The sequence below is a fragment of the Sinohyriopsis cumingii genome, chromosome 9 (genome assembly GCF_028554795.1).
Source record: "Sinohyriopsis cumingii isolate HCF-2022 chromosome 9, ASM2855479v2, whole genome shotgun sequence".
Lineage (NCBI taxonomy): Eukaryota > Metazoa > Mollusca > Bivalvia > Unionida > Unionidae > Sinohyriopsis > Sinohyriopsis cumingii.
In genome coordinates this window covers 32596411-32624236 of record NC_142969.1, presented here as the reverse complement: position 1 = coordinate 32624236, position 27826 = coordinate 32596411, and the positions used below count along the sequence as shown (strand labels likewise).

General features: G+C 35.0%; 1 protein-coding gene and 1 pseudogene across 2 annotated transcripts in view; both read right to left on the bottom strand.

Annotated features, from left to right (window-relative positions):
• Positions 1–458: 458 nt before the first annotated feature.
• On the bottom strand, positions 459–16148 carry LOC149791507 (uncharacterized). Its single transcript, XM_089970036.1, has 6 exons — positions 16063–16148; positions 12643–12784; positions 11467–11675; positions 10738–10823; positions 2841–2891; positions 459–2319 (listed from the first exon to the last, which is right to left on the bottom strand). The coding sequence occupies exons 3-6, from the start codon at positions 11636–11638 to the stop codon at positions 2308–2310; spliced, it is 321 nt and encodes a 106-aa protein (XP_089826162.1). The 5' UTR covers positions 11639–11675; positions 12643–12784; positions 16063–16148; the 3' UTR covers positions 459–2307.
• Positions 12636–27826, bottom strand: part of LOC149791506 (uncharacterized) — a 42661-nt pseudogene continuing 27470 nt past the window's right edge. Inside the window, exons 26-34 of the transcript XR_016423304.1 lie at positions 24995–25123; positions 24501–24629; positions 23945–24106; positions 19634–19866; positions 19206–19270; positions 18426–18583; positions 17278–17377; positions 16063–16076; positions 12636–12784 (exon numbers count right to left, since the gene is read on the bottom strand). The product of XR_016423304.1 is annotated as an uncharacterized LOC149791506 (transcript). The remainder of the gene's footprint in view (positions 12785–16062; positions 16077–17277; positions 17378–18425; positions 18584–19205; positions 19271–19633; positions 19867–23944; positions 24107–24500; positions 24630–24994; positions 25124–27826) is intronic.

The following is a 27826-nucleotide window of genomic DNA, read 5'->3' as shown; positions in this document are numbered from 1 at the left end:
ACTTCGGTGGACGGTATATGTGAACTCATCCGTGAGAGTATAGGAGAAAGAGAGGAACAGTAATATTTAAATGTTGGCCTAGATTTCAGCGCCAGTATTCTATAATAATGTTTCATTGTGTACTGATCAGATGCATATAATTAAGATGCTAAATAACTCCGAATGAAATACGTTTGTGTGTTCTACGTTTGTTTTTTTAACTATCTGACTTGCAATATATTATAACACTGCCAAATTCTTTGGCCAATGCGGCAGTTTTTTAATGTTAGTAGAAATTAAGCAACTAAAGAAAAAAGCTTGCGTACGAACTCGGTCCCTGAAAATTACGATAAATACTTCAAGTAGGAAGTCTGAAGATACTACGTAATACGTTTCTTCAACCACAGCCTTTACAAATGCACTGCAGAATGGGTACATACATAGTAACCTCGCAAGTAATGATAAAGGTGACTCAAGTGTTGAAACGGTTACATTTTTATTGAAATACGAATATCAAAATAAACATAGGAATACATATATTTATGCATGTTTCTCAAAACGTTATATTAGTTACATAATATGTATCCTTATGAGCATCTTGTAAAAGTATATCCTGGCAAACACAACCAGATATCATCATACATATCGAGTCATTAAGATCTTATTCGATCTTAGTGTTATCGTTAAAAAAAAAGGAACATGTATCATATTTTCTGTTCTGATATCCAATTAAAAGAAGAAACGTTCTGATATAGTTTATATCGGGATGTCAAAATCTTTTTGTTGTACAAACATCTCTTTAACGAGAAAAGTAAGTGTCTAATATAAACTGTATAGAGTTATAGATTGTGTAATGACACTTGTAATTTGCAAAATGCCATACTATTGTTTTAATTCAGAAATTCATTAATGCTCTAAATACAGTTGTATCATCTATTGCAACTACTACGAAGAGGTATGGCTCAATATGGTATATAGTAGATTTTATATATAATCAACCTAACAAAATACTATTTTAGAAACAAACAATGGAATTAAATCCTTTTTGGAATCAATCTGACAGCAACAAATTAAGAGAACAAGTCTTCGTGGCACTTTGTCATCATGTTCTATGAATAATGCAATAAGCATGATTAGCTACAGAAATATAAAAAAGGAAAAGCTATAATCGTATAATTCTGATTGTGATATGACGAATCGAGTCTGATGACACAAGAACACTATGCAGCTATCCTATGTATGCTATGTTAGTACAGTCAATGAAGTATCTCGATAATCATCCTTGAATAGACCACTCAATACATTTGATTAGGTTCATTTCTGACATTGGTATTGAAATCAGGGATCCAAAATTGTAGATATGTTACTTCCAGTCTCTATTCTAAACTTGCACAGAGTAGGCTGGAAAAATCACAGTAATTATTAACAATATATGAATCGCGATTCAGTTGTTACCAATATAATTAGAGTAACATAGAAAACCTATATGAAATTTGAATATAGAAAATCCACTGAATTCGTAGTTGAAATCGATTGAAAAGAAACCAATACCTGATTCATTTGTCAATAGATATGCATACAAGGACATTCCTTTGTCATCGTAACGCGTAACTTGATTCACTTCTAAATGTGTGGTTCAGATTTGTTTGCAATCGTAATTTTAACAGAAACGGGTCCACAGTAACGATGCATTGACTCAAAGTCACAAAAACATGTTAATGGCGATATTAGTGAAGCCTGTTTCCTGGCACATGTGGAATATCATTCACAGTCATATGTGCAAACGCCATTGTTGGCATCGAGATGGTAGGAAGAAATATAAAAGGCATGTGCAAGACGATTCCGATTCTCACTTCAATACATTTTGTTTCGTGTCGAACGAAAAAATTGACATAATAAAACCTACTTTTACGACTAAATCCATGAAATATATTGTGCAATGTTAAATGGCTCAAATATTCAGCGATTTATCTTGGAATTCAAAGGCATTGATAAATATATAATATTTCTAAATTATACTGTTTTTTTTTGTAACTGGGGCTACTGTGGTAATATTTATATAATACACATGTATGTAGTAACCAATATAAAATTTGCAATTAAAAAAATATTAATATGTCAAACATAATGAAAAACACAATTTAAAGACAAACATTTGACTTGATTATACATCTGTTGTCTTGTATATGTTGTCTCATCCAGTTAACACATAATTGGATTTCGTCATGTAGTGTGTAAAATGGTGATTTTATAGAACATTTTTTACCCGCAAAGCAGTCACAATTTCATCTAGTACTAACTGCGAATACAACCTGAGAATTTTCGCTATCAAGCATCCGCCTGGAAGGCAAAAAACCCACCGATTTATATTTCATACATTTTGGTAAATGTGGAAGATCTAAATTGCATGAATTTAAGTGCCCCAATTCCAATGTGTTTTTCTCCATTTCATAAATAGAACTTAAATGACATTCAATAGAAAAGCAAATAATCGCTACAATAGTTATCTTTGACTTTTTTTATCTAGTTTATTGATGTAAGACTAGACTTGTTGAAACTTAATAAACGGATTGTGAACTTTCGACATCAAATAAGGCTATTACTGTTTTCACAGTAACGTTTGGAAAGTCAAATGGATAAATGAAAGCATGACAGAGGTCATTAATGTAATATTCTAACCACAAAATGAATGTCAGTCACTAGAAAATTACAAAGTTTTATAAGAACATATTACTAATAAAAACAAATATGTATAATTTTATTGAGAATATGTAGTTGTTACTTTTAAAAACAAACAATATCTAAACATAATCGAAATTGAAAAAGTGACATAAATTGGAGAAAATTTATACTATACTCACTTGATATAAAGGATTTGGTACTGGATCTGTATAGGGACGTCTAATCTCATACTGAAACAAAAGGATAGCCAGTGCATATATATTTATATATTCATCAATATTAGTGGATGACGGCATGGAATTTTAAAAGTATTTACTGTTTACCGATAATGTTGTCCTTGATGAAAGCAAACACAAAATCTGCAAGCTATACGGAATGAAAATGTTTTTCCTTCTTGACTTCCCATTATTAATTCAATATGTGTGCTTGGTTCTTTCTCTGGATTTCATATTGTGATTTATTTTTCCCCATCTAATCAAACAAGTACAGCAAAAGCTGACGTTACGATCACCGTCGATCAGGTCAATGAAAATAGTATATTTTCTTTATACCCATACAAAGTGTATTCACACAAACTTTTGAGAAATGTCTTACGAATATTATGTGGCTGCTACTATACTGTATTTTTCAGACGATAAGTTATTTTCCAATGAAGTGTCACTTACTGACAGACGGAAGTGGAAATAGCTTGATCGTATGTTTTTATATGAACTTGGCATCAAATATCACATGCACACATTAAATCCTTTATCATCTCTTAAAATCGACCAAGATCCCCTCCACTTCTAAAATTACAATCTCACTTGTCTTAAGATTAGTGCCGGATTAAACTAGTGCGGAGCCTGTATCATATGTTATAAGAAGCCCTACATTTAAAAAAAAAAAAACATAAATATTGAAACACATACATTTGTAATTTGCATAGTGAAGTAATTGCATTCTTTCATTTGCTATACAACCAGATAATAGGACACATATGCAAGACATTCAGTAATAGTATTATTTATATTCAGGTAAATTGATAGCTAGATAGCTATAAAGCATTTAACGCGGGCCCCTTGAAAGTGCGGAGCCCGTAGGCTATGCTACCTTTACTGCTAGGATAATCCGGAACTGCTAAACATAGAATTTAGTCTTTTCTTATGAGTGTTTGCCTCTGACAAAGGACATATACGTTCCCAGGGCCGTAAAGGGGTGGGGGTGGGGGTGGGTGGGGGCAACGCTATATAATTTTATTAAAGAATTATTTTGTCTTTACGAGGATATTCATTGTTTGAACAACGTGGTGGTGACTTGGAGATGATTAGATGATCACATTCAGTTTTCAAATGAGCGCCAAGAAACGGTCTGACGTAACCAGAGCGTAGCACACGTAATCGCCACCCAGATCGGTTATAGTTTATCGGATTTCGATATCAGCTTGTGCATCTTTTAGACATTCGGATTGTTTCGATACATCGAAATGGAAAATATGATACAAGTTAGCGTAATCGTTCATCTATATTTGCGTGCCCGTCTCCACGTCCTGGTACTTCTCCATGGCATCTGTACGCGGAAGAATAATTTCTCGTTCCGACGTCGAAGTTGCATTCGAGATATCGCTATGGTTATTGTCTGATGCATTCATGAATGCCAGACAACCCAAGATTGTCAAACACGTGCTTGTTTCTTTCCTAATTTCTGCGTTTTGTCGCCAGCTGAAACGCCACGAGCAATGCCTGGTAAGGTCGCTGCCTGGATTGGAAGATACTCTCCACGACGTGGTCAACTGAACAGCGACAAGTTGTTGAATGTAAAATAATGCCGTTCAAAGTGCAGCTTCTTAATGAATCTGGCCATCGTCGATTCCAGCTCGAGCATGTGAGCTATTTATGGCGTGATTTTGGGTATCAACAACGACAAGCATGCCATGATGAATTGTCCTTTCACTACTCCACCTGATCCGTAAATCTACTACGCGGTTGAATCTCTTCCCAGCATCAGCGTGTGCTTTACGAGTCTGAACACCGCGTGGCTATCCATGCACACTCAGAAGATGTTGCAGAGTTGAAGCATGATATATATCTCTTGACTGGAATCGGTGATAGCGCGACGTGCTGAGAGTCCTTCGTTGTAGGTAGAGGTAGGTTCATGTGCCAACGCAAATGCTTTAGGAGTTCTTACTAGGTCTGATCCTGCAGTGTTTCCTTTCATATAAAGCAAAAGATGCATCTGCTGTTGCTGCTTCTGGTCTGTACATGATAACGTGAGCTGCTTATATATTCGTAAGTGCATCGTACCAGTGTGACAGTGCAGTGAGAAATTCGTTACTCACCGCAGCTCCCGTGTTGGTATCCCCGAACCATAACATGCTGGTTGAGCATGTTTGCATGTATTCCTTGCTGGACATGATCAAATTCAGGATCGTGCTCGCTTTCGTGTACGCAGAAATTTGATTTCGTCCACGGTCTGGTTGTTCAATTGGTATAACGACTTGAATAACGACCATCCGTTGTTTTGAAGCGAGACTTGAAATCCTACGACATAATCTTCGTTCGCCATAGTTTAAATTTTCGCCCCCTAATTTCCGGAAAGGCTTTATGGGGAAGCAGGTACACATATTCGTCACGCGTCTCGACTTTTCGATGCGCGCTCACGTTGGGATTAATGACGTTGATGTCTTGGTATTCGACGAACTCGAACTCTGTAGTCGATGCGAGTATCATCGTTCATTATAAGGTAATCGGGAGTAAATCTCGAAAACGTGACGTTGATTTGTTATAACGATGTTATAAAAAACGCACTGTTAATAAAATACATTATATTTTTGGGGTCCAAAAATGTCTTACATTTTTTACCATAATCTTTTTAATACATAACTGGGGATGATGACACCAATATATGGCTTGACTGGTCCACGGCTCGCCCTATCTCTCAAGATCCTGTAAAATTCGTTTTGTTCTTGTGCTGTGGAAAGATCGGACAGCTGAGTGTCCTGCAAATGTGACAGTCGCTGTCGACAACGGTATCGGTGATAGCTCAAGCATAAATTTGTTGGATATTTTTTTCGTACGGCCGTGCCAGCTGCAGAGAACTCTCCAGTGATTCTATTGTCTGTCGCTTTGAAGGGAATCAGAGCTTCATTCTATGCGATACCTGGAAGAGTTTTTCGCACGGAAGAAAACAACGCAGATAAATATCAACGCACGATTTTACACCTCTTTACGCGTTATCATCTCATGGCCGCTAATTTATCTGTGAACAGTTTTTGTACTAGTTATTTACATGCTTGCATCTCTATGCAGATTTTTGGCGCTACGAGACCTTACGCCTATGCAGTTAATCTTCGCACGTGCAGATAATATGTAATTATTCCGTGGTTAGTATCGACGGTGTTTCCGGAAGTACATTGTGATTTCCGCGATTGTTATGTGTTCAGGATGGGATAATAAATGAAGGAATTAGGACTAATTTGCATGAGCGATTCCGGAAGCACGTTAATCGTAGTGGAGTAAATCACACTTTAGGTTGATTTGATCGAGGATAACGATCTCTGTGCGATCTAGCAGCTGAAGAGGAGGATGTTCAGGTCGATGATGTTGACGGAAAGATTTTCCTTGTACGTTCCATTGGTGTTTAAGACAGTATCTGCGCTAAAACTGAGAACCGATCCTATCGAATTAGAAATGGCAAATCCTACGCAATAATCACTAGAGAGCGTGATTCCGGTTCTCAGCGCGGAATATTAGGTTCGATTTTTATGTTGTCGACGGCGTGCCGGTTGTCGGTGATTAATCTGGAGATTTCCATAGTGATGTTGGTTATGTTGTATCCGTCTGGTGAGATCGTGCTCGTTTTGTCACTGAGCTGAGGACCAGTACAAAAACCGATTATTGCTCGCAGTGGCGTTAAAGAAGTTGTTCCATATTTCGACTCAGATCAGCCCGATCTCGTACGACTACTGTTGTTTTAATTTCAGAGGGGGATTATACATAAGTGCGGAAGTTATATGTCAAACAACAACGTGGTATCGTCGAGAGTCATGTTGAAAAACAAAGCTCTTTGAAAACAAAAATTATCGAAAAAATGATTGTTCTGAAAAGAAGTTTTTTAAGTACATGTTACTAAATCTGGCCATCGTACGGAATCTGATACGAATCCGACGTCACCAGTTTGCAATCATGAACATGACCGAGGATGTCCTTCATCTTGTCATAGATCTCCTCATCGATATTCCCCGATTGTTTGTATGCGATCAGCAATTTTAACCGCGAGACGATTGTTGTAGTAGCGGATACCTTTTCCATTATGGATACCTTGACCAGTCCTCATTCCATCCTTCTGTTAATTTTCCTCTTCCCGAACGACGTTTTGCCATCTCATAAGGACGGTTTGTTCTCCTTTTTATCGGCTGCTGACACATTTTAAAGTCCGGCTTCCTTGCACTCTGCAGTAGTCTCTTCCGGTATGCATTCCATTGCAACAAGTTCTACCTTCTCTGCAGGCTTCTTTACACGGCGTGTTCCTTCAGCTGTTCTCTTCGCCCTGCATTAGATCCGCCGACAACTATTGTCTAACAAGCAGACTATAATCCAGCTGGAATGTCAGCCTGTTTTAATACTGTTACTATAAAAGCTGGATCATGCGACAGCACGGGCAATAAGGCACGTGTTCCTGATCGATAGACTTTTCCCCCGACTTTCAGATCCTCTTTCAGTTCAGCATTGTAATCTATTCATGCAGCTTACTTACGTGTTCTGTGTCACTCTCGTGCTTGATGGGTTGAAGCGTCGAGCCTTACATGTGGTTGATATTACTTAACAAGCGACGTACTACCATTTTATAGTAATTATCCTAGGCGGACGATCCTATCATCCCATGGTCTTGCATCTCTGGCCCTTTTTTTCTTACAAAATCCTTCAGGTACTCTCTTTTTAAAACAGTAGAACCTCTATAACCGATATTAAAAGTCAAATGCACTCCAAATGTTTTCCTTTTCTAGCTTTATCCTTTCTTTCTCATTTTTGTCTGTGATTCAATACTGGCTTCTGTGTTTTCTTCTCTTCTTCCATCTCTTTTAGTGACACTGCTGTTTGTTTTTCTTTCTGTTTCACTTTTTATTCATTTCGGACTTTCTGGCTTCTCACCATTTTGTCTGCTTCAGGGCGCTTCATCATCGCGGTGAAGATGTTTCGAGTGCAGGGACTAATTTTTCCAGTAATCGTTGTTGCTGATGCTGAGTCGATTTGAGTTTTTCTGAACAGATTTGAGTGTGTGCGGAAACTGATCTTGAATTACATCATACATCTGTTTCGCTTCGCCGATTTTAGTAATAAGTGTCTTAAAGTTCCTGAGCGACTTCTCGCTGAAAGGACTGCAGACTATCTTGATGCGTTTAAGGCTGCGAGATAAAAGTTTTCGTCCTCGCGTCAACGACGACTGCTGATCTTTTCAAATGGTATGTTGATAGACAGTCGGCGATACATGAAAACAGACTACGCTTTCAAGCGAAATTCAACATATCCTTTTCGACATCGTTCAGGCAGAGCTTCCATAGCGCGGTGAATCATCATATGTCGAATTTGAATCCTGACACCAACGCGGCGTAGCAGTCTTTGAATTATTTTGCGGTGATGTCATTGGATGGTCTCTCGCAATAGCGTCGATGTCTATGTTGTTGAGTCCTGAAAACAATACGAAAAACCCAGTGTTACGTCGGATGTATTTTGGCACATCGATGAACGACTGAGTGAGATAAATGCTATTTCAGCGGTTGTTTCTCGACAACGAAAAATACTCGCAGATGCGGTTCATGTTCTCTCAGTCGCTGAAAATAACAATCACGTGCTCAGACAGACTACGCTGAGTTTTTCGGAAGTCATAAACAAGTATTATTTCTGCATTTAATTATTGTAACGATAGAGAACCGACAGGGCTGGCAAACAACATCGAAGGAATTTTTCATACGATTATCCAGGAACTGCATCCGAACATCGTTGATACCGTAGTGAAACCCGAACACATTAAACTATGACGATTTGGTTTGAAGGAAGACGATGACGTATCCGAAAAATATTACGACTGCATGGACAAATATTATCCAAAAAGAGATTTCGCGGAAACAGAAAACTGCGCAGTGATATCGACAAAATAATGTTATTCAGCATTCCATATTATAGTAAGAGGACGTCGAGATGATCATGGAAGCGATGGCGCTCGACGATGCAGTTGTTCATGTTAACCGAGCAAATGATTCGCGGAGGAATATTCGTCTTCACCAAAACATATGCTATCGCCAACAACAAACACATGTCATCGTACGATCCCATAAAGCCATCCACGTACATCATCTACCGTGATACGTCCAATCGCTACAGAAACGTTATATTATGACCACGTCCCGTTGGAGATTTGCAATTTACCACCGGACATCAATTCCTAGAGGAAAGACAGGCTGGATAGGATAGCAGTTGGGGATATTTCGTCGAAGTCTATTTCATGTATCCACAACATATCCATAACGATAACAGCGATATTATCCGTTCTGCGCTGAACATCTACTCGTCAACGATGACACGCTTTTTTAACAACAACTTGAACAAAAGCAAATTAGTGCGGAGTTGGAGACACCAAGTGAAAACACTTGCATTTAATGTCGCGAACAATTTCAAATAAAATTTACATCGTCGGCTGCTCGAACAAGCTCTCCAGCACGGACTTGTTCTCATATTGTTCATCGCACTCTCAAGTTTTGTGAGTCAGCGTGGATAAAAGCATACATCGACTTCAACACGACACAAGGAGCTGAAGCCACTACGGATTTTGGTAAAAAAATTGTCAAAACTGATGAACAACAGTGTGTTCGAAAAAACCCCATAGAAAACATGAGACATAGAATAAAAAGTAAACTGTCAATGATATGCGACGATTCGAGAAACTTGCTGTCAATGATGCCTTTTTACGCATGAAAATATTTGAAGAAGAATTTGTTGTTATCGAATCTAGAAGAAAAAAATCTCCAGCTGGACAAGCCCATCTACGTCAGCGCGGCGGTCCTCGATCTTTAACAAATGAGTATGTATAGTTTCACTACGCCTATATCAAAAGGTTAAACGGGGACAAAACCAGTCTGCTCATGACCGATACAGATTAGGTCATGTACGAATTTCATGCCGACGACGTTTACGCAGAGGTGAATCAACACGGATAACTGTTATATCTCAGTGATAATCTGCAAGACAACCCATTCTATTGCGGCGTTAATGAAAAGGAGCTCATCGGACTTAGATCGAAAATGTACTGCATCACATTCGATGATGCTGAAAAAAATCCTATGGTGTCAAAGAAACGTTATCGGTCACATCACAATCATCGATTAATACAGACAATCATTACAAGGACATTTACAATACCGCTGCATGAGAACTTTATATTCACACAATATCCACGGTACTCATCCATAAAGACGGACTGAGACCCGTTAACGATAAAATATACTCATGAGGCGGCATTCACACAATTGCACACGGACATAAAAAACATAGTATCAAAAACAAACAGTAATGAGTCAAAACCCCCATAGCTCACGAAATTGAGCGAGAACACCCAACCCCAAAGTATTATAGATCCTTGGGGATTCACTCAACTAGCTCACGCAGCTAGGTGAGCCCGAATCCTCACTTATCAATGATACTAATATGCAACGTCACATACGTAAATTCATCCACAATCACAAAGATATGAATAGCAGCCATGTAAATCCACCATTTTAACGCGTTATTTTGGCTCAGTTCCAAATATTTTGAAATCTCTCTCAAATTGACACGATTTTGTCATCGATAAATAGTCTAGGGTGGTACACCAAATTTCTCTAATGAAATGATATTGAACAATGCACAAGTATTTTGTAAAACGAAATATCAAGTGTAAAAAAATGTTTCGGCCGACACAAGCACTGATTGTGGCAATGTTTCACTGTCAAGACTTCCAAACAGTTGTTTCAACAGCTGTTTGTAAGGTGGCTCATATTTGTCAACTGTGGCGAAAGACTTATTTCGATACTGACTATGCATCCCTCCTTGCATAATATTCACCTACCCTTTCATTAGGATTCATGTACTCAAACATGAAGTCCCATGAGAAATTAGATAGCTGATGTTGCCTTTCGTCATCTTCAGCTGCTCCTGTAATGGAATAAAATGTATTTTATTCATTCGAAATTTCAAAACAATTACTTTATAAAGATATGGTAACTATAATTATGTGTGTATATATATATATATATATATATATATATATATATATATATATATATATATATATATATGTGTGTGTGTGTGTGTGTGTGCGTGTGTGAGTGTGTGTGTGTGTGTTACATAATTTTAGCTACATTTCCTCTCTCAAATGATCTGCAAACAATTGCACAGTTTCAAACATAACATTAAAAAACGTAACAGATTGCTTTGCGATGCATTTATTTATAATATTTCATAGTTTCTTCTATGAAACTGATATATATATATATATATATATATATATATATATATATATATATATATATATATACACACACACATGTATATATCTTATTATAGTATTAATTTAAATCGCTATACAGCACAATAATGAGAGACTTTACCAGAGTGCTTAATTTTGCTACAAAGTAATCTAGCATAACTGTTATGTCGTTTGGGAAATGTCCTCGTTGATCAGTATTTAATTTCATAGACTGTTAAAGCCATAACGGAAAGATTCTTACATAAAGAGATTGTGTGATTTCTTCTTAATCTAGTAGACAATGTACGTTTGTTGAACATTAAAACATACCATGCATGCGTCCCTGATGTGAGTTTTCAAATGTTGATTGATAACTTTGAGGCTCTGAAGTTCTCCGTTCGCGATGAAAGCTAACAGAGGACATCTCAGAATCGGAATCCCACTGGTATGGAGCAAAGAAGGGTCCACTGCGCACATGACTGGAGATTTTGGTCGGCATCATTCCGGGAGGTACGAACCCATGAGCTGAAGCTCTAGATCTATGTTTAATGAGGAACATAAAATATATGTGTAATAATATGACTCCGTCATTTGAATAATCCTAAAACTTGGATCAGCGGTCAAATGTAACATGGAACGAAGACACTGTTTTGTACCCACATATTGCAATCTCAACAAGTATTATGTTCTTGTAAAACTATAGACCAGGTTGACTTTCCGGTGTACCCAAATAATATACCGGTAGTGAACCAACGTCTGTACAAACTTGCCTCAATACGGAACATGTATAAGAACCAATTATCGTCTTGCAATTAGAAATCTTTTGATGTGTCTGATTTTGATAAGAAACAGAAAGAACACCTTGTATTGTCCAATATTATGCAGCACCTATATGGAGTTTACTCGTACTATACTTGCTTGTTTACAGCTAAATAGTGTTATCTCAAGAGAATGCATGTTGTTTGCCGTATTTGTCTGTCAGTTTATTTTAAAATATAGTATTCTTCCTAGATGATATGTTGGCGGAAATGTTTGCAGTTGGTATGATGATTATGATGCGCGATAGTGTTGAAAATGTTACAAGGTCACTAGAGAAAGAATCGAAAAAACAACAGAATATCAAAAGTATAGCATAGTGGTAATTAAAAAATATACGCCTACCAGAACTGTAGACTCCTCTAAGGTCAGTTGCTAACATGTACACGTTGTTCAAACATTATTCAGAAGATTTTAGGTCACCAGTGTATGATACCGTAGATTTCAAAATAGACTTGGAGCATAGCTTATTTATTATACTACTGGATAAATATATGTTTTAAGGTAGATCCATTTTCGTACAAATTACGTTTTCTTAGTTGCTATGACATCACAACAAGTTGGATAATGTTAATTTATGGATTTTGTTCTAAATTATGCTGTTATTTTGACGGACGCATGTGTTTTCTGTCAAAATAAGCAACATGCATTATATGTATTGCAAACATGAAATGAATATAATATTATAACCTTTCATCGAGCGACGAGCCGTCTGATAAACTTTGACTCTTTGCACCTCTTCTAAAGTAGAAGACTAGAACTATGATTGTCAGCACGAGAAGTATTCCCAGCGGAATGCCAACACCAAGGCCAACTACGAGATTGAAATTGTCTAAAGTGGAATAAAAATATACATATGTATTTTCATATATTAAATAATATCTATCTATCTATCTATCTATCTCTCTCTCTCTCTCTCTCTCTCTCTCTCTCTCTCTCTCTCTATATATATATATATATATATATATATATATATATATATATATATATATATATACTTGTATAAAGCATGAAATTTACTTACATTCTTTTGTATCAATTCAAAATCTTTCCGAACTTTGACTTTGACACATATAAGATAATGTATGTTGTGATATAAGTAATACATGGAATACCTCGATTGAGGGACATTGAGCAAAGGTCAGTCCATTGTTTCTGCCTATACCGCCCTCCTCCTAGTAGAAAAAACAAGCTCACTGAATCTCTTTTTTTGGAGCAGGTTCTGAATCTCTTGGTGTATGGAAATTGGATAGGTGGCAGCCTGATTATTCTTGGAGATTTCAACTTTCACTTCGACTGTCCCGGAAACCCAAACACATCAAAACTCATAGACTCCATTAATGTTTTCAACCTCAAACAGTCAGTTAACCAACCCACCCATAAACATGGTAATATTTTAGACTGGATTCTTCATAGACCTGATCATAACATTCTACGGTCCTCCCTGGTATCCTATGACCTTGCATCAAATCACCTCTGCATTATATGCCATCTTGACGTGTCAGTCCCTAACCCTCCACCTTTATCTGTTATTAAGAGAAACCTCCGTATTATAAATAGAACCAAACTAATGCATGACATCCCAGTAAACCTAACAACTTGCTTACTTCCTACAGCAGAACAACTCGATAACTGCATGCCTTCGTTGCTCGACAAACATGCCCAGCTACCAAGTGCACAGTATCAATTCAAAAGTGTTCTCCATGGTATAGCAGTGTAAGGGACCAGCTTCGCACTGCTAAAAGAGACCGCGGTAAAGCTGAGAGGCTTTGGCTTTCCACCAGACTCACTATTCATAAGCAAATCTATGAAGCCGCTAAGAGGAATGACACAAATATAGTTCATGCAGCGAAATCAGCCCATTACACTACTAAGATAATGGAAAGTTCCAGCTGCAAAGAGCTCTTCGAGATTACTAACAATCTAATGTCAAAGAACAAATCTACACCACTTCCACTACCTTCTCTCCAGTCGACCTTCCGGACATGTTTGCAAATTTCTTCCGTAACAAAGCACAAACCATCATAGATAAACTTGACAATGCAATTTCAATTAACTCGTCGTCACCATACAGTTGGGATACAGAATTTGAGCGGCAACTATTAGCAGCCTTTGAACCTGTCTCTATGGATTTCGTACGTACAATCCTGATGAAGAGTGCACCAAAGTGATGTGAACTTGATACAATTCCAACATCACTGCTGCTAGAGTGCTTAGATCCAGTATTGCCTTCACTAACTGATGTTATTAATACCTCTCTCTCATCCGGGGAATTCCCATCATTTTTCAAAACTGCCATTATAAAGCCTCTGTTGAAGAAACCAACACTAGACCATAACGATTTAAAGAACTTCTGCATAGTTTCTAATCTCCTAGTCATATCAATAATATTAGAAAAGGTTGTTCTATCCCAGCTTGTATGTCATCTGAATTCAAACAGTCTTTTTAGCAATGTAAAATCTGCATATCGCCCTGCCATAGTACTGAAACTACTCTTCTAAAGGTACTTAATGACATTCTCTTTGTGTTGGATAGCGGAAATATTACAGTCCTCACCCTCTTTGATTTGTCTGCAGCATTTGACACAATAGACCGTCTCCAGCATGTATTAGGCATTCATTATACAGCCTTACTGTGGTTAAAGTTCTACTTGGTCAACAGGACACAGACTGTATCTGCAAATGAAATACACTCCAGCCCCGTTGATCTATGTTGTGGTGTTCCACAGGGGTCTGTTCTTGGACCTGTTCTCTTCATTCTATACACTCAGTCGCTCTCAAGTGTCATAGATCATCATCCAGTGTCTCACCAATTGTACGCTGATGACACCCAAATATACAAATCTAGCCACCCAACTGAAGTTGATGCTACCATCCAAGGTGTAGAGAGGTGCATTTCTGATGTGAAATCATGGATGACATGTAACAAGCAGCAGATGAATGATGATAAAACTGAGGCCATTCTGGTCACAGCACAAAGACTTTCTCATTCACATCATTTACCTCATGTAATAAATATCAGCAACACCATCATTAAATTCACACAATCAGTACGAAACCTAGGTGTTACTCTGGACAGTACTCTCACATTGCACCAACATGTCATGTGCATATGCAATGCTGCATATCTTGAGCTGAGACGCATCAGCTCAATTCGCAAATATCTTTCAGTTGATGCCACTAAAACACTTGTGCGTTCATTAATACTTTCAAGACTAGACTATTGTAACTCAATTATGTCCGGTTCATCTCAATATCTGCTCCAGAAACTTCAAAAAGTTCAAAACACAGCTGCTCGGATCATACTTAGAGTACCACGATCAGAGCACACCTCCCCGCTGCTCTGTACCATACACTGGCTATCCATTGGATCCAGAATCAAACACAAAATTTGTTCTCTGTGCTACGTTTCACTGTCGGACTCTAGTCCAACATTCATATCCGACCTCACCCATGTGCACACACCAGCAAGATACCTACGCTCCTCTTCTGACAATCGTATATTCATTATTCCCTCTATGAAAATGAAGTCATATGGACAGCGTTATTTTGCATACCAGAGCCCAGCAACGTGGAATGAATTTCCCACTGAACTTAGACACAAAGACACAGTCATGCCATTCAAGAGTGCTCTCAAAACTCACTTATACCGACTGCAAGAACAAACTTAAAGACCTAATAATGTTTCCTACCTTAAATATTCTCAGCATGTTTTTTTTATGTTTTCCAATTTCATGGTGCTTGTTTTTGTAATCACATTATTTATGTTTTTTATGTTATATGTGTTGTCTAATGTTGTAAAGCGCTTTGAGCTTATAAAGATTAGGCTCTATACAAAGTCCTCAATATTTTTGTTGTTATTATTATTACTATTATCATTATTATTATTATTATTATTATTATTAGTATTATTATTATTATTATTATTATTATTTTAGATGTAATACACCTGAATCATCTATAATTAAACAGACGAAATACCTGCAATAATTTATTCTTGAAATGTAGAGCAAATATTGCATTGAGCATCCTAAAGTAGAACCTGATAATAATAACCTCACTACAGTTGATCAAAGTCCCTACTAAAACGAAGACCTTTAGCTGAACGTACCTTTGGGTTTTGGTCTGGAATATAAGCAAGAGAAATAACGTCAGAGTACATATCTTGTTAAATGACATAATTTAAGACAATAAAATAATTTAATGCAAATGTAATAAATTAAACGAGAAGACACTAGAAACTAGACAGCATTGGAAAAAATCTTTAGCGGAATATCATATGTTTGGAACAAGAAGGCATTTGAAACTAGACTAGAAAAAAATCAATAGCATAATGATCATAGGTTTGGAACGAGAAGGCACTATAAACTAGACAGCATATGAAAAAAATCAAAAGCGGAATGATCATAGGTTTGGTCGATGTATAAACATGTACAATGTATCTTATTACATCTGAAAGAGGTTTATTACATTTAATATGTTCCTCGCCACTTATATCAGAATAAATACCACAAAAAAATACAGAAAATAATAATATGAATGAATAGGAGGAAACGTTTTAAATATATCACATGTTGGAGTAAAACATAGTCACATCCATGATGAGACAGACCAAATATATGGGTACAGTTAACCATTATACAAACCAAATATATGGGTACAGTTAACCATTATACAACGTTATATCGCAGCATTATGCTCCCATGCGAAAATCTAAACATTATTACATATTGATATAACTCGGTATATAACCAAAAAGAAAAACATTTTTTTCTAATTCAACTCATAACGATTGCAACGCAATATTTAATGTTTGACTCCGTTTTTACCACAAATGTTCCCAATTGCTTTTTTTTATCAAAGTCATCACGTTCTCTTTTCTATCTGCCTCATTTGACATTAATGGTTTCATATATTGTTGTCATGTCACTATCTTAGGGATGTGACAACGTTGTCTTAATAACGTGATGATATTGGGTAATCGCATGGCCTTTCATAGACAATATAGTGTATTTAGACCAGACATTTTAGACATTCCTTTCATAAATATACATATTAGATCGATTAATAAAGACGGAAACAATAATATCTCCACTTTCTTCACTAACTGATAAACTACTTTAGATGTACAGACACTATGGGTAAATGAATTATCTTAATTTTTCCTCTCACGCTCAGCGGATGTCGTCTGTGTTAAGTTCTACGTCTGCCTTTTCCCTTTTTCTATTGTTAATGTGACAATGGAAATAAAACCCCAAATAGGACATTTCCTTATAAGCAGTGCCTCTTAATTTGCCTTTTTATGATAAAAGGAATTAGTGCTTACCTGCATTCTGGACCCTTCACCTGAACTATACACTCATAATCCGGTTGACAGGGTTGATTGAGAATCGCATTTGCCTCACACTGGTCCTGGTTTTCGGATACTATAAATATAATATAGAACCAACGTTCGGCTTATTGAATGTACGCTTGAGTTTATGTGCGGGCTTTTATATACTTTTCGTTTATATATGTATTTATATTTGTTAGTATTAATTCTGTACATACTTTCCCTACCTTTGTCGTGCAGATTAAATTATTTCTGTATTAGTAATCCTTTATGCAGTATGTTTACTTCTTTAACATACCGGGTACAACTTGCAAAAGTGATGATTCTGAGTAAATTATTTTAATAATCTATACTGTACAGTACTTTCAACCTTATATATATATATATATATATATATATATATATATATATATATATATATATATATATATATATATATATATATATTATGGTACCAAGCAAGTACATATAGCGAATCTTACATTACATTCTGACTAAATCACCACCACATATTTCAATTTTTAGATCATCACTTCTTTCTGTGCATGCTAAGATCAACTGCTGGCCATTGCAAATTCGATTTGACTCATTCATAAATTAGCAATTTAGATTGCCTTTTATGCGTGTGTGCTGCCAAATAAAAACGTGACTAATACTTACGCCTGTTGGACGTTTACAAATAAGGTATGCTAATCATATGTACTCTCCGCATACTCTTGATAAGCAATTAGTACAAACGGACTAAACTAGCTTTAAGTCGTATTTGTGCAGCCTTTGAAATTCAAGAGTAACAACAATTCACTGATTTAAATTAATGTGTTATATAATGATCAGCTTTATCATTTCTTTCAAAGCAACATCGACTTTTATATTTTCGCGACGAAGTTTTATTTAAGTAACAACGTACGCATGAATATCATAATTAATTTAAAACCTGATTTGTATATATTTATGTTATATAAATGACGATATGAAATATGCTCTAATTAAGCAAGTGCATTTGCTTTGTCTATTTAAAGTAATAATGAAAATTGAAATCGAGATTTTAAAAAAGTATCTAATCTACAAATGATCATAAATTACAAAATAAAATGGCGTAAAAGAGACATGTCAGTGGCATATGCAGTAAAACTTAAACTTACTTGTTTGTCCATTACTTTCAATAGCTAGTACAGGAGCGCTTGTGCCGTTTATGTAAAAATTTTCAGTATAGGCCCCCAGCACATATTTCACAAGAGAAGATTTGGCTGTCACACTGTCCTGAGTCATTAGGAGATATTCCACTTTTAAACTGCCGATGCTGTTTACAAAAATGAATCAACGCAAAATATATTTAAAAAATCCATTGCATGCAGAGGTAATCCAAGCATGTTTACTGTTGACGATAAAACATTCAGAAGACAAAGACGCTTCAAAGGTTGAGTTACTTTCTGCAAGACAATAACGGATATATTTTTTAGAGTTCGTTTCAACCTTTATTAGATATATTTGGTCAAAAAATGTATATACGCACTTTCTGTCCAAGAGTAAATAAGGTGAAAAATTCGAACAAAAGTATACTTATGATCGTATTCCTGAGCTATTTACGACGGAATTCATATGCATTATTTTGTTATTACATGACATCTGATATAATATTGTAGTACATATTTTTCAAAAATGGCTATTCCGTTTTAAAAGAACACAATAGCTAAAAATATCTCAACGTTGTGTGCAAACGTCTTAAATAGATCGAAACGTCGGCACTTATCAATTATGGAAATTAACAGTTTTATAGCAAAACACTTTGTTGAATTTATTGGATAACATTTGACACAACGGAGATTTATATGAACATATTTTGCAGCCAAGAAATTAAATTGAATGCTTAAATGATCAGTAATAAAATATTATAGTTCAGTGTACAGATATTGAATACTTGCGATATTCGTTGTATTTCAACACTGACAAAATCTTCTCCGAAAATTTGTAGGGAATAATTTGACAGCTGGAATAAAAATAGGCAAGCACAAAATAAGTGCATTGTAATGTTTAACTTTAAATTGTCTTTATAATGCCAGTTATAGAACTGTACTAAATGAAATATACTGGATCACTTATGCATAGCTGGAATTTATGTAAAAGCAACCGTAGGTTACAACTTGTATCGGAAAATATATTACGAATCTCTACTGATACTATGATTCTTTTCTAAATTTCCTCCATTTGAATATGCTTAAATCATGGAAATATACAAATTAATACATACAACTTAATCTTTACAGAGATCAAATTTATCTATTTTAACAAACAGCACAATTTGTGTTTGTTTGCTTTTTCTCTCGATCAGTTACTAAAATGTTTAGCTTACTGTGGCATACACGGCAGAGATGTACTTGCTATGCGTATTATAATCACTCAAGTTTTCATTGCTCATGTTAATGTTGAATGTAAAGGTCAATTGGACAGAATATCTTCCTGGTAAGGCTTTGCAAGTGAAGCCATTTCCTTCGTATCCTCCAAAACATGAACAGACGAAGCTTCCATTAGTGTTCCTGCAAGCCTGCGTACAATTGTGTCTTTCCTCAAAGCACTCATTGACATCTGCCAAAGACAAAATAATTATGACAATAATTTATTCCAGCGGTGAAGGGAAGGAGCACAATGATTTATGTGTTGATATGAATAGTAGCTAACTTTCCTGAGACCTTCTAGGTTGAGGATCTATAAAGAAACCTAAACAAAAATCGAAGCTCTTCAGTCACTGGAACGAATGAAGACTAGAGTTCATTATGCAGAATGCGGGTTTACATACGTTATGGTATGCATGTGACACTTTTATGAATCTATACATAAACGAATTAAGCTCTAATCTAAGTAAGGATGAGAAATATTATCTATAGTTACACATAATTCATAATTCTTATGTGTTTCTAAGTAACACTATTATATTCCCGGCATTTAAGCAAAGTTATACTTTAAAAGACGTTTCCATATTAATGTACATTTGCTGTTTACTATTGTGACAAGCTACTCAGGATTGATTACTACTGCCAGCAATTTAAGGACAATACAAGTATTTCCATTTACAAGATTTAACAACACCTACCCCGGATTGCTGAGTGCAATATATACCAATTTGTTTTCTCTCGCTGCATCAGGGTTACCTACCAACGACCAAGATGAGCAGCATACCATACTAGACAATCGAATGGTAGTCTACCGTAAAACTTGTGCGTTCCTCCTGTTAGAGGTTAGACAAAGTATATTCTGTAATTTTATTTAAGAATCGCACTCATACAGATAGTGAATGGTCTTCATGCTTATGGTTGGTCGAGGAAAAAACCAAACAGAAATACAAAATACAACAGATTGTTCTACGAAACCGATGGTGTCTTTGTCGATCAGTACATTCTGCATTAACGTTAATACGGGTGGAGAAATTCACATAAATCACTCCATTTACGATATTTTTGTAATCGTTCCAGTTTGATTATATGCTTGCACAGGTGACCCAAACTGACCTTGTGTCAGACCATAAGACCAACCTAAGTTGTAAAGAAGACTCATGCAGTTCCTCTCTAGTTTGAATAATCGACTATCTTACTAACTCTTAAGGACACACGGTACTAATTCCACTCCAATGATAAACATATGGAAACAATGTCATATTCAAAATTCAATAACTTAAAATTTATGGGTGCTGATAATGACACCTATAATTTTTCGTGCACATCTAACCTTGGTGCAAGCTTATGTGTGGAGAACACCATATGACCCGCGGCAATTTGTTTACATACATGTGCATGAAACACGTGTTATTGATTCTGCACCAAATGAATCAGGTGCTACTTTCAGTATTGAGTACTCCTGAGTCAAGCCTGTAAAAATGCTAAAATTGCATCAGTAGAAATGTGTCAATATTTTTCTTACATTACATATAGGATAAGCTCTCAAAAGATATTTTTCTTAAAATTTTAATTTTTATTATTAACCAATTATGGACCACCAAACCTGTAAATACTCTATTATTTCTTCACCCATTTCTAGACTGGTTCACAGTTCTTCCGTATAATTAGTACCGTGTGTCCTTAACACTCTATCTTTAGGTATACCTTTGATTTGGTATTAACTAAATAATCCTTTTTCATTATGCTACTCTGATATGTTCATATTATTCCTGTCCAATCATGAATGGCGTATATTCAATGTTCGGATAAAAAAGATCGATTTCCCGATTAACACAAGCATAAAGCATCTGTCGATGACCAATAATTTCATATGTATATATGACGTCTACGTGCCAAAATGTAATTTGTTCGAATGGGTTACTCAGTATGTGATACATGGCATTCTAAAACCGCTTTAAATATATGCTAAAAATCCTCAACCAGATTATTTTTCATTGAAGGTTATCGTTACATAGGCATCGTTTTTAATATCGTCATCCAGTGGAGAAGCAGCCAGCAAAGCAACCTCTGCAACTATGCTAGGATGGAGGGGACATGCACATTTGTGGCCAAACTTCCCATCAAACAATTATATGTTTATAAGGATAAGCCTCATAATACATTTCAGCTATACATTGGGGAGTTGTCTCTCGCCACTACTTTCATCAAGTTGATAGAAAATATTTTTATTTGAAGTTTATCATTCATAAATAAATCAGTTTGTTAACATGAACTTTCAAATGCAATTTGGAAAACAAAAACTCACAGTCTAATGTTATTGACCTATTTGGTGACATTACAGAGGTAATACAAGATCTCATGAACCAGTGAACTTCAAACTAAACTAGTAAAGGTGATAATGATGACAATATATTACTTTAATACATTTGGAGAAATCTATCTTCACAGAACTCAACAGTACATTTGAAGCCGTGTTTTGTATATACGGAGTTACAGTCACATGTGTAGTTCCCATATAAGTTTACACGAGTTTGTTCACAGAAGTCGATGTTCTCAATACATTCATCAATATATATGCGATTCGACAAGAAAATGAACATTAAATGTTTTAAATAATTTAGGAAGGACTTAGTATTAAGAGTTGGCAAAAATTTATATATATATATATATATATATATATATATATATATATATATATATATATATATATATATATATATATATATATATATATATTCGGTAGTCTTTATAACACACAATAATAAGCATATTTCTAAACCTTAAGTAATATTTAATAGTAGAATTTCCATCAAATATAATATATTTGTTTATTGCCTATCGTCAAAATTAAATGTCTAATTGCAAAGGATATCATACCTTATTTAATTCAAGCTGACTTGGAAAGTGAGAAGACGAGCTTTTATTTTATGCTAAGGAGTGAATTACTTCACTGTAGTGAAAAAATATTGTTATTTGTTCACTACATGAATTACTATTTTTGGTCACCGACAGTGAATAAAATACACTTGAAATGTCCACTAGATATTGTATATATGTTTTAAAGTTTCTCACATTATTCTGTATTCTTTTTATTTTAGCCAAATTCAGCTTCATTCACTCACCGTTATCACCGATTGGAATGTTAAAAAATGGCGTGTCGTCAATTTCACTTTGGTTTAACTTTTTTAATATTTTCGTGCGCGCTAATAAAAAAAAAGCCAACATACATTAATGCATTACTTGTGGTTGTTTTCTTATTAATAATCGCTGTCTGTTATCCTTGAAAATTGTAGTTTGTATTCTGGAAATGTCAGTTAATTTGTATCAATCTGATATGGAACTAACTTTGTGCGCAGGTACACATTGCACAGCAGAGCATGTACGGTAAACAGCTGACATTACCGTAAGAAATCTGCTAATTCGCTGTGTCACAAAGTTTAAGTAGCCAACGTATGCTAGCATAACATAAAAAGAATATTTGCTTGAAACGAGTGAATAAGGGATACATTTCATCTCGTCGGTGAAAAACTCTAGTATTGTCACTCGTGAAAATGCTGAGTTTGTCATCCACTCGATGAAATATGTCCGTTATTCACTCGTTTCAGGGAAATATCCTCTATTTAGCATGAAATTTGATAGTCATAGTATATTCTTCTACCGTGTGATTCATTATGTTTTCCTAATTATATCGTGGACGCATCTTATTTAATAAGTAATAACCCATCTCAAATTAAAAGCAATGCTTATACTTCAAATTTGTTAAATAAGGTGTGAGGATCATCATTTCACTTTTCAAATTCGTTACAATGACCTTCGACAGATGCAGTGAAAACAGATTGATAAAATGAGGTTTTCATCGAGGCAAGCAACTTATATTCAACTTGATGACACTGTATTGTTTTCTCAAGATTCAGTCAGTTCCTTGTACAAACTCATGTACGAAAAACGTTAAGTGAATCTACACACATACTAAAAGTGTAATGTTTAGTGAATTAATAATCTATAAAGGGAATAATTGTTATGTCTGTACATGGATTAGAGCTATTCAGCATATTATATGGCTACACTGTTTTACAACCTCATGTATCAAATTGTGTTTCTATTTTCAAAGTTTACTTTAAGTATTCGTGTATTTTTCGAATTGTCCATGTCGTGATAATCCATAGTGCATATCTCAATGAACGGTTCGAAGGAACGGAGCAGCAATAACTTATGCACTGGAATAAAGGTCTTGTACTATAAAAGACAAATACAAATGCATATCAACATACCAATGCAGCTATTATTGGCGTTTAGCCTAGTCCCCGGGGAGCATACACATTCTCCGGGTTTGCAAGTGCATAGGCCACTTACGGCATCGCAGGTTTCTTTGTTTGTGCTGTTACACGAACATTGCTTTTCACAGTTGTTTCCATACTTTCCCGCTTGGCAGTCTGTGGAACATAAAATGATGCATATTGTTTTATCACAGTCTCTAGCATTCGATGAGATGGATATTAAGATATACAGAAAAGTCTAGAGATGATGACTTATTCACTTTAGGGCAAGACTGGACATTGACGCATGTTCTGGGTTTGATTTAATATTCCTCTAACTATCAGATTTATAATTGTATTGTGTGTATTGAATGTTTTTAACACTATGGTCACAACCAAACATTTTCAAAAGGAGAGTTTACTCGTTTCGAGCAGAATGTGCTCACCATTTTGCTGAAGGAGCATGGAATATAAGCTGTAACTGTGGGATGTCGAGCATATTTGTATTGGTTTGGGTCAGTGGATAGTTTGCAGTAATTATTTGTTTTTATTACTTCACTGCACATCTTACCTACACACGTTGATCCGTCTGCTCCTAGTTCCTTACCGGCAAGACACGAGCATATGTAACTGCCATTTGTATTAACGCAAAAGTCAGTACATGGCACCTTCGGTTGCGTTCCGTTGCATTCATTGATATCTGGTAAAAGAAAATAATTATAACACAATTATATAATAAAAGAGTAACGTTTTAATTTGGATATATTTTTGTTTCTTATTCAATGCTGACATTTACTTTAGTAGTAAATATTAAATAAGCAATGTGCTCAAATTTATGAAAAATAAAGACATTATTAGCTACATTTAAATATATATATATATATATATATATATATATATAAACACACTAACAGAGTTATCGATGTAATATGGAATTCTTTAGTTTTCTCTAATCAAACTAAAATATGCTACTTAGCGGATCTAGCCTATTTAGAAATCTCACTATTCTCTAGCGTGAGTAGCCATTACCGGTATAATAAACCATACATTTTAAAACAGTCTTACCCTCGCAGATTCCAGTTAAATTTTCAAATCCTTTAGGACAGTAGCACTCTCCAAGTCCATTACGGGAGACACACAACGCTTTCTTTTCCTTACATTCGTCTACCTCTTTTGGGTTACACTGGAATGATGCTGAACAGAAACAAACTTAATAGCATAAACACCGCTTTAGACGACGTGCGAAAAGCACGATCATGTTCCAGCGGAAGCTCAATACATATATGTCACTAATTAAAGCAGAAAATCTAACGTTATTGTGAATGTAATATAATATTTGCAATCAGCCAGTGTTTAATAAAGGGAGATCTTAACAAATAAGATATGAAATATCACAATGGAAGAACTAAATGGCACGCAAGAAGAACGTTGCAAAACAACTACTTTACATACAGGGAATCTTAAACAGTTATGTCATTTCGATCATTTCTTAGATGGTATCAAAATAACCTACAATGCTATTTTACAGACACACCTGCATAATATTGGAGAACACATATAAGATACATTAAATGATATATAATGATATGAAATATATTATTAAATGACTTTTTTTCATCATCTATATTAAGAATAATTTCTCTAATTATCTATCTACACACGCACACACACATATATATGCGTATATATATATATATATATATATATATATATATATATATATATATATATATATATATATCTGTGTGTGTGTGTGTTTATGTGTGTATGTATGTAAGTGTGTTTCTGTCATTCAGCTTCCCCAAAAGGTTTATTCCGTATGTAGTATGATTTAAAGTTAATATTTCCAAGATAAGTAGTACATTCATATAGGTAATGTGTCAAGTTCGTTTTGATCTTGTAAATGCAATCATCTAACATATGAGACAACAACTAAGACTATGGATTTTTTTATAAACGCAAATGGACAAAAACATATACAATAAGTGTAAAGATCAGATATAGAATAAAATCAGCACACCTTTAAATTTGAATTTAGTAAATATAGATTAAACGTGTAAATTGATTTTGCAGGCGTGATGATTCGACAATAATCTTGGTTGACTCCAGTATAAAAGCTATCATCGTCTCCCTGTAAGATAAGACACCTCCGGCTATCAGATTAAAATATAATATATACTATAAAATATACATAATATAAAATATAATTAAGATAGAAAGGTAAAATTACCATAGAAAAATACCATTGACCTGCAACTCAGCAAGTTGAAAACAAAGTTCGACTCGAAAGTTTAACCTCACATTATATTTACACATTAATATGTCAATACCGTGTCTTCGAAAGTTGTTTGAATTGCTGAGTACTGTTGACTGCACTTTGGATACATGCTCCGCTATATTATGCATAGGAATGTTATATACATACATTTTCCTCCAACTTGGTTAGAAAGCAGCCAGCCAAATTTAGGGAGCGCCCGTATCAAAGTCGTAACATTAGGAGTACCAAGATCACCCTCTACTATATAAACTATACCCGTATCAATACTTGACCCTTCTACATGTGTTGCTGACCATTTTCATCAAAATAGCAAACTCATCGATCTTGATACAAGTATAGTGACGCGTATAAGATTAAAATAACATGTTGTAAAGAACATTCTGCCAAACCGTACAAAATCACTCGCAATTTTAATTCTGCGGTTGTTATAAATCAAAACAAAACTTTGATTAAAGTTATCCAGGAAATAGTATTCTCTTCTTGTAACAACAGTCTGAAAATGTATTGAATGTTATGTTTAGATATTATTGGAGAGGAAACAGTTGTTTAGATTATTCACTATTGTATAAAGTGCTCTTTAGACTAAAATGCTATTCTAGGTCTATTGCCAATTTATTAAAATAAGTTCTGAGTAATACCACTTTGATACATTATGATTATATGAAGGCCAGTACATTTGAAGATCGAAACTTCATTCGAAATATTCAATCGATTTGAACTTATGCAATGATTTTTATAGGACAAGAGTTAAGGTAATTCGTAATGCTGTCAGTTCCGCTTATATTGTCAATGTATAACTTTGATAACTAAACTATTCGTTTGTTTAAAAAAAAAAAAAAAAACATGTTGCTTTACCTAATTTACGTTTCTAGGTTTATGACTATAAACAATAAAACTAGAAATAAATTGCATAGATGATATCTTTAACTGAGGTAAGATCTAGGGCAGGTAATATAACATGTTACCACAATATGCAATTGACTGTAATGCATCTATCATTGTGTGTTTTAGATATTGCTAGACACATTATAGGTGCATATAAATTCCTAACCTACAAACATTTTATTTTGCATTACTTACAAATTTGTTCACATACTCTGTTAGTTGTCTTTCTTTTTGCATGGAAATCATTTCCGAACATTTAAAATAATACGAAATACAAACCTATCTCTGGAATAATGTTGTTTGTTGATGCCACTTACTAAACTTTAAATAAATTACTCATCGTATTCATTTTATGTAATTATACCTTAAATCTTGCAACCACATGTAAATATCATATCGATTATGTTTTAACTTCTGAAATGTTTTTTCTCCAAAAGTTAGGTTGAAGAGTTTATCCTTTAACTATTCATTGGTAAGTGATACATATATTTATAGGTTTTGTAACTCTTGATGCAAAATTTTATCTAATTTGTATAACTGATAATGTATGGCTTTATATTGTTGTAATTGCCTATTATCTTTACGTGTGGTGACACTAACTCTAAATAATAATAAGAGTTATTGAGGACTTTGGGTCAATTTCTCATTGGCCGTAGCGGTTTTGAAGGTTTTAGAAGAAGTAAGTCAATTATCATTTGGCATGCTAGTTCACAGGAATAGGAAAATTCGAAAAA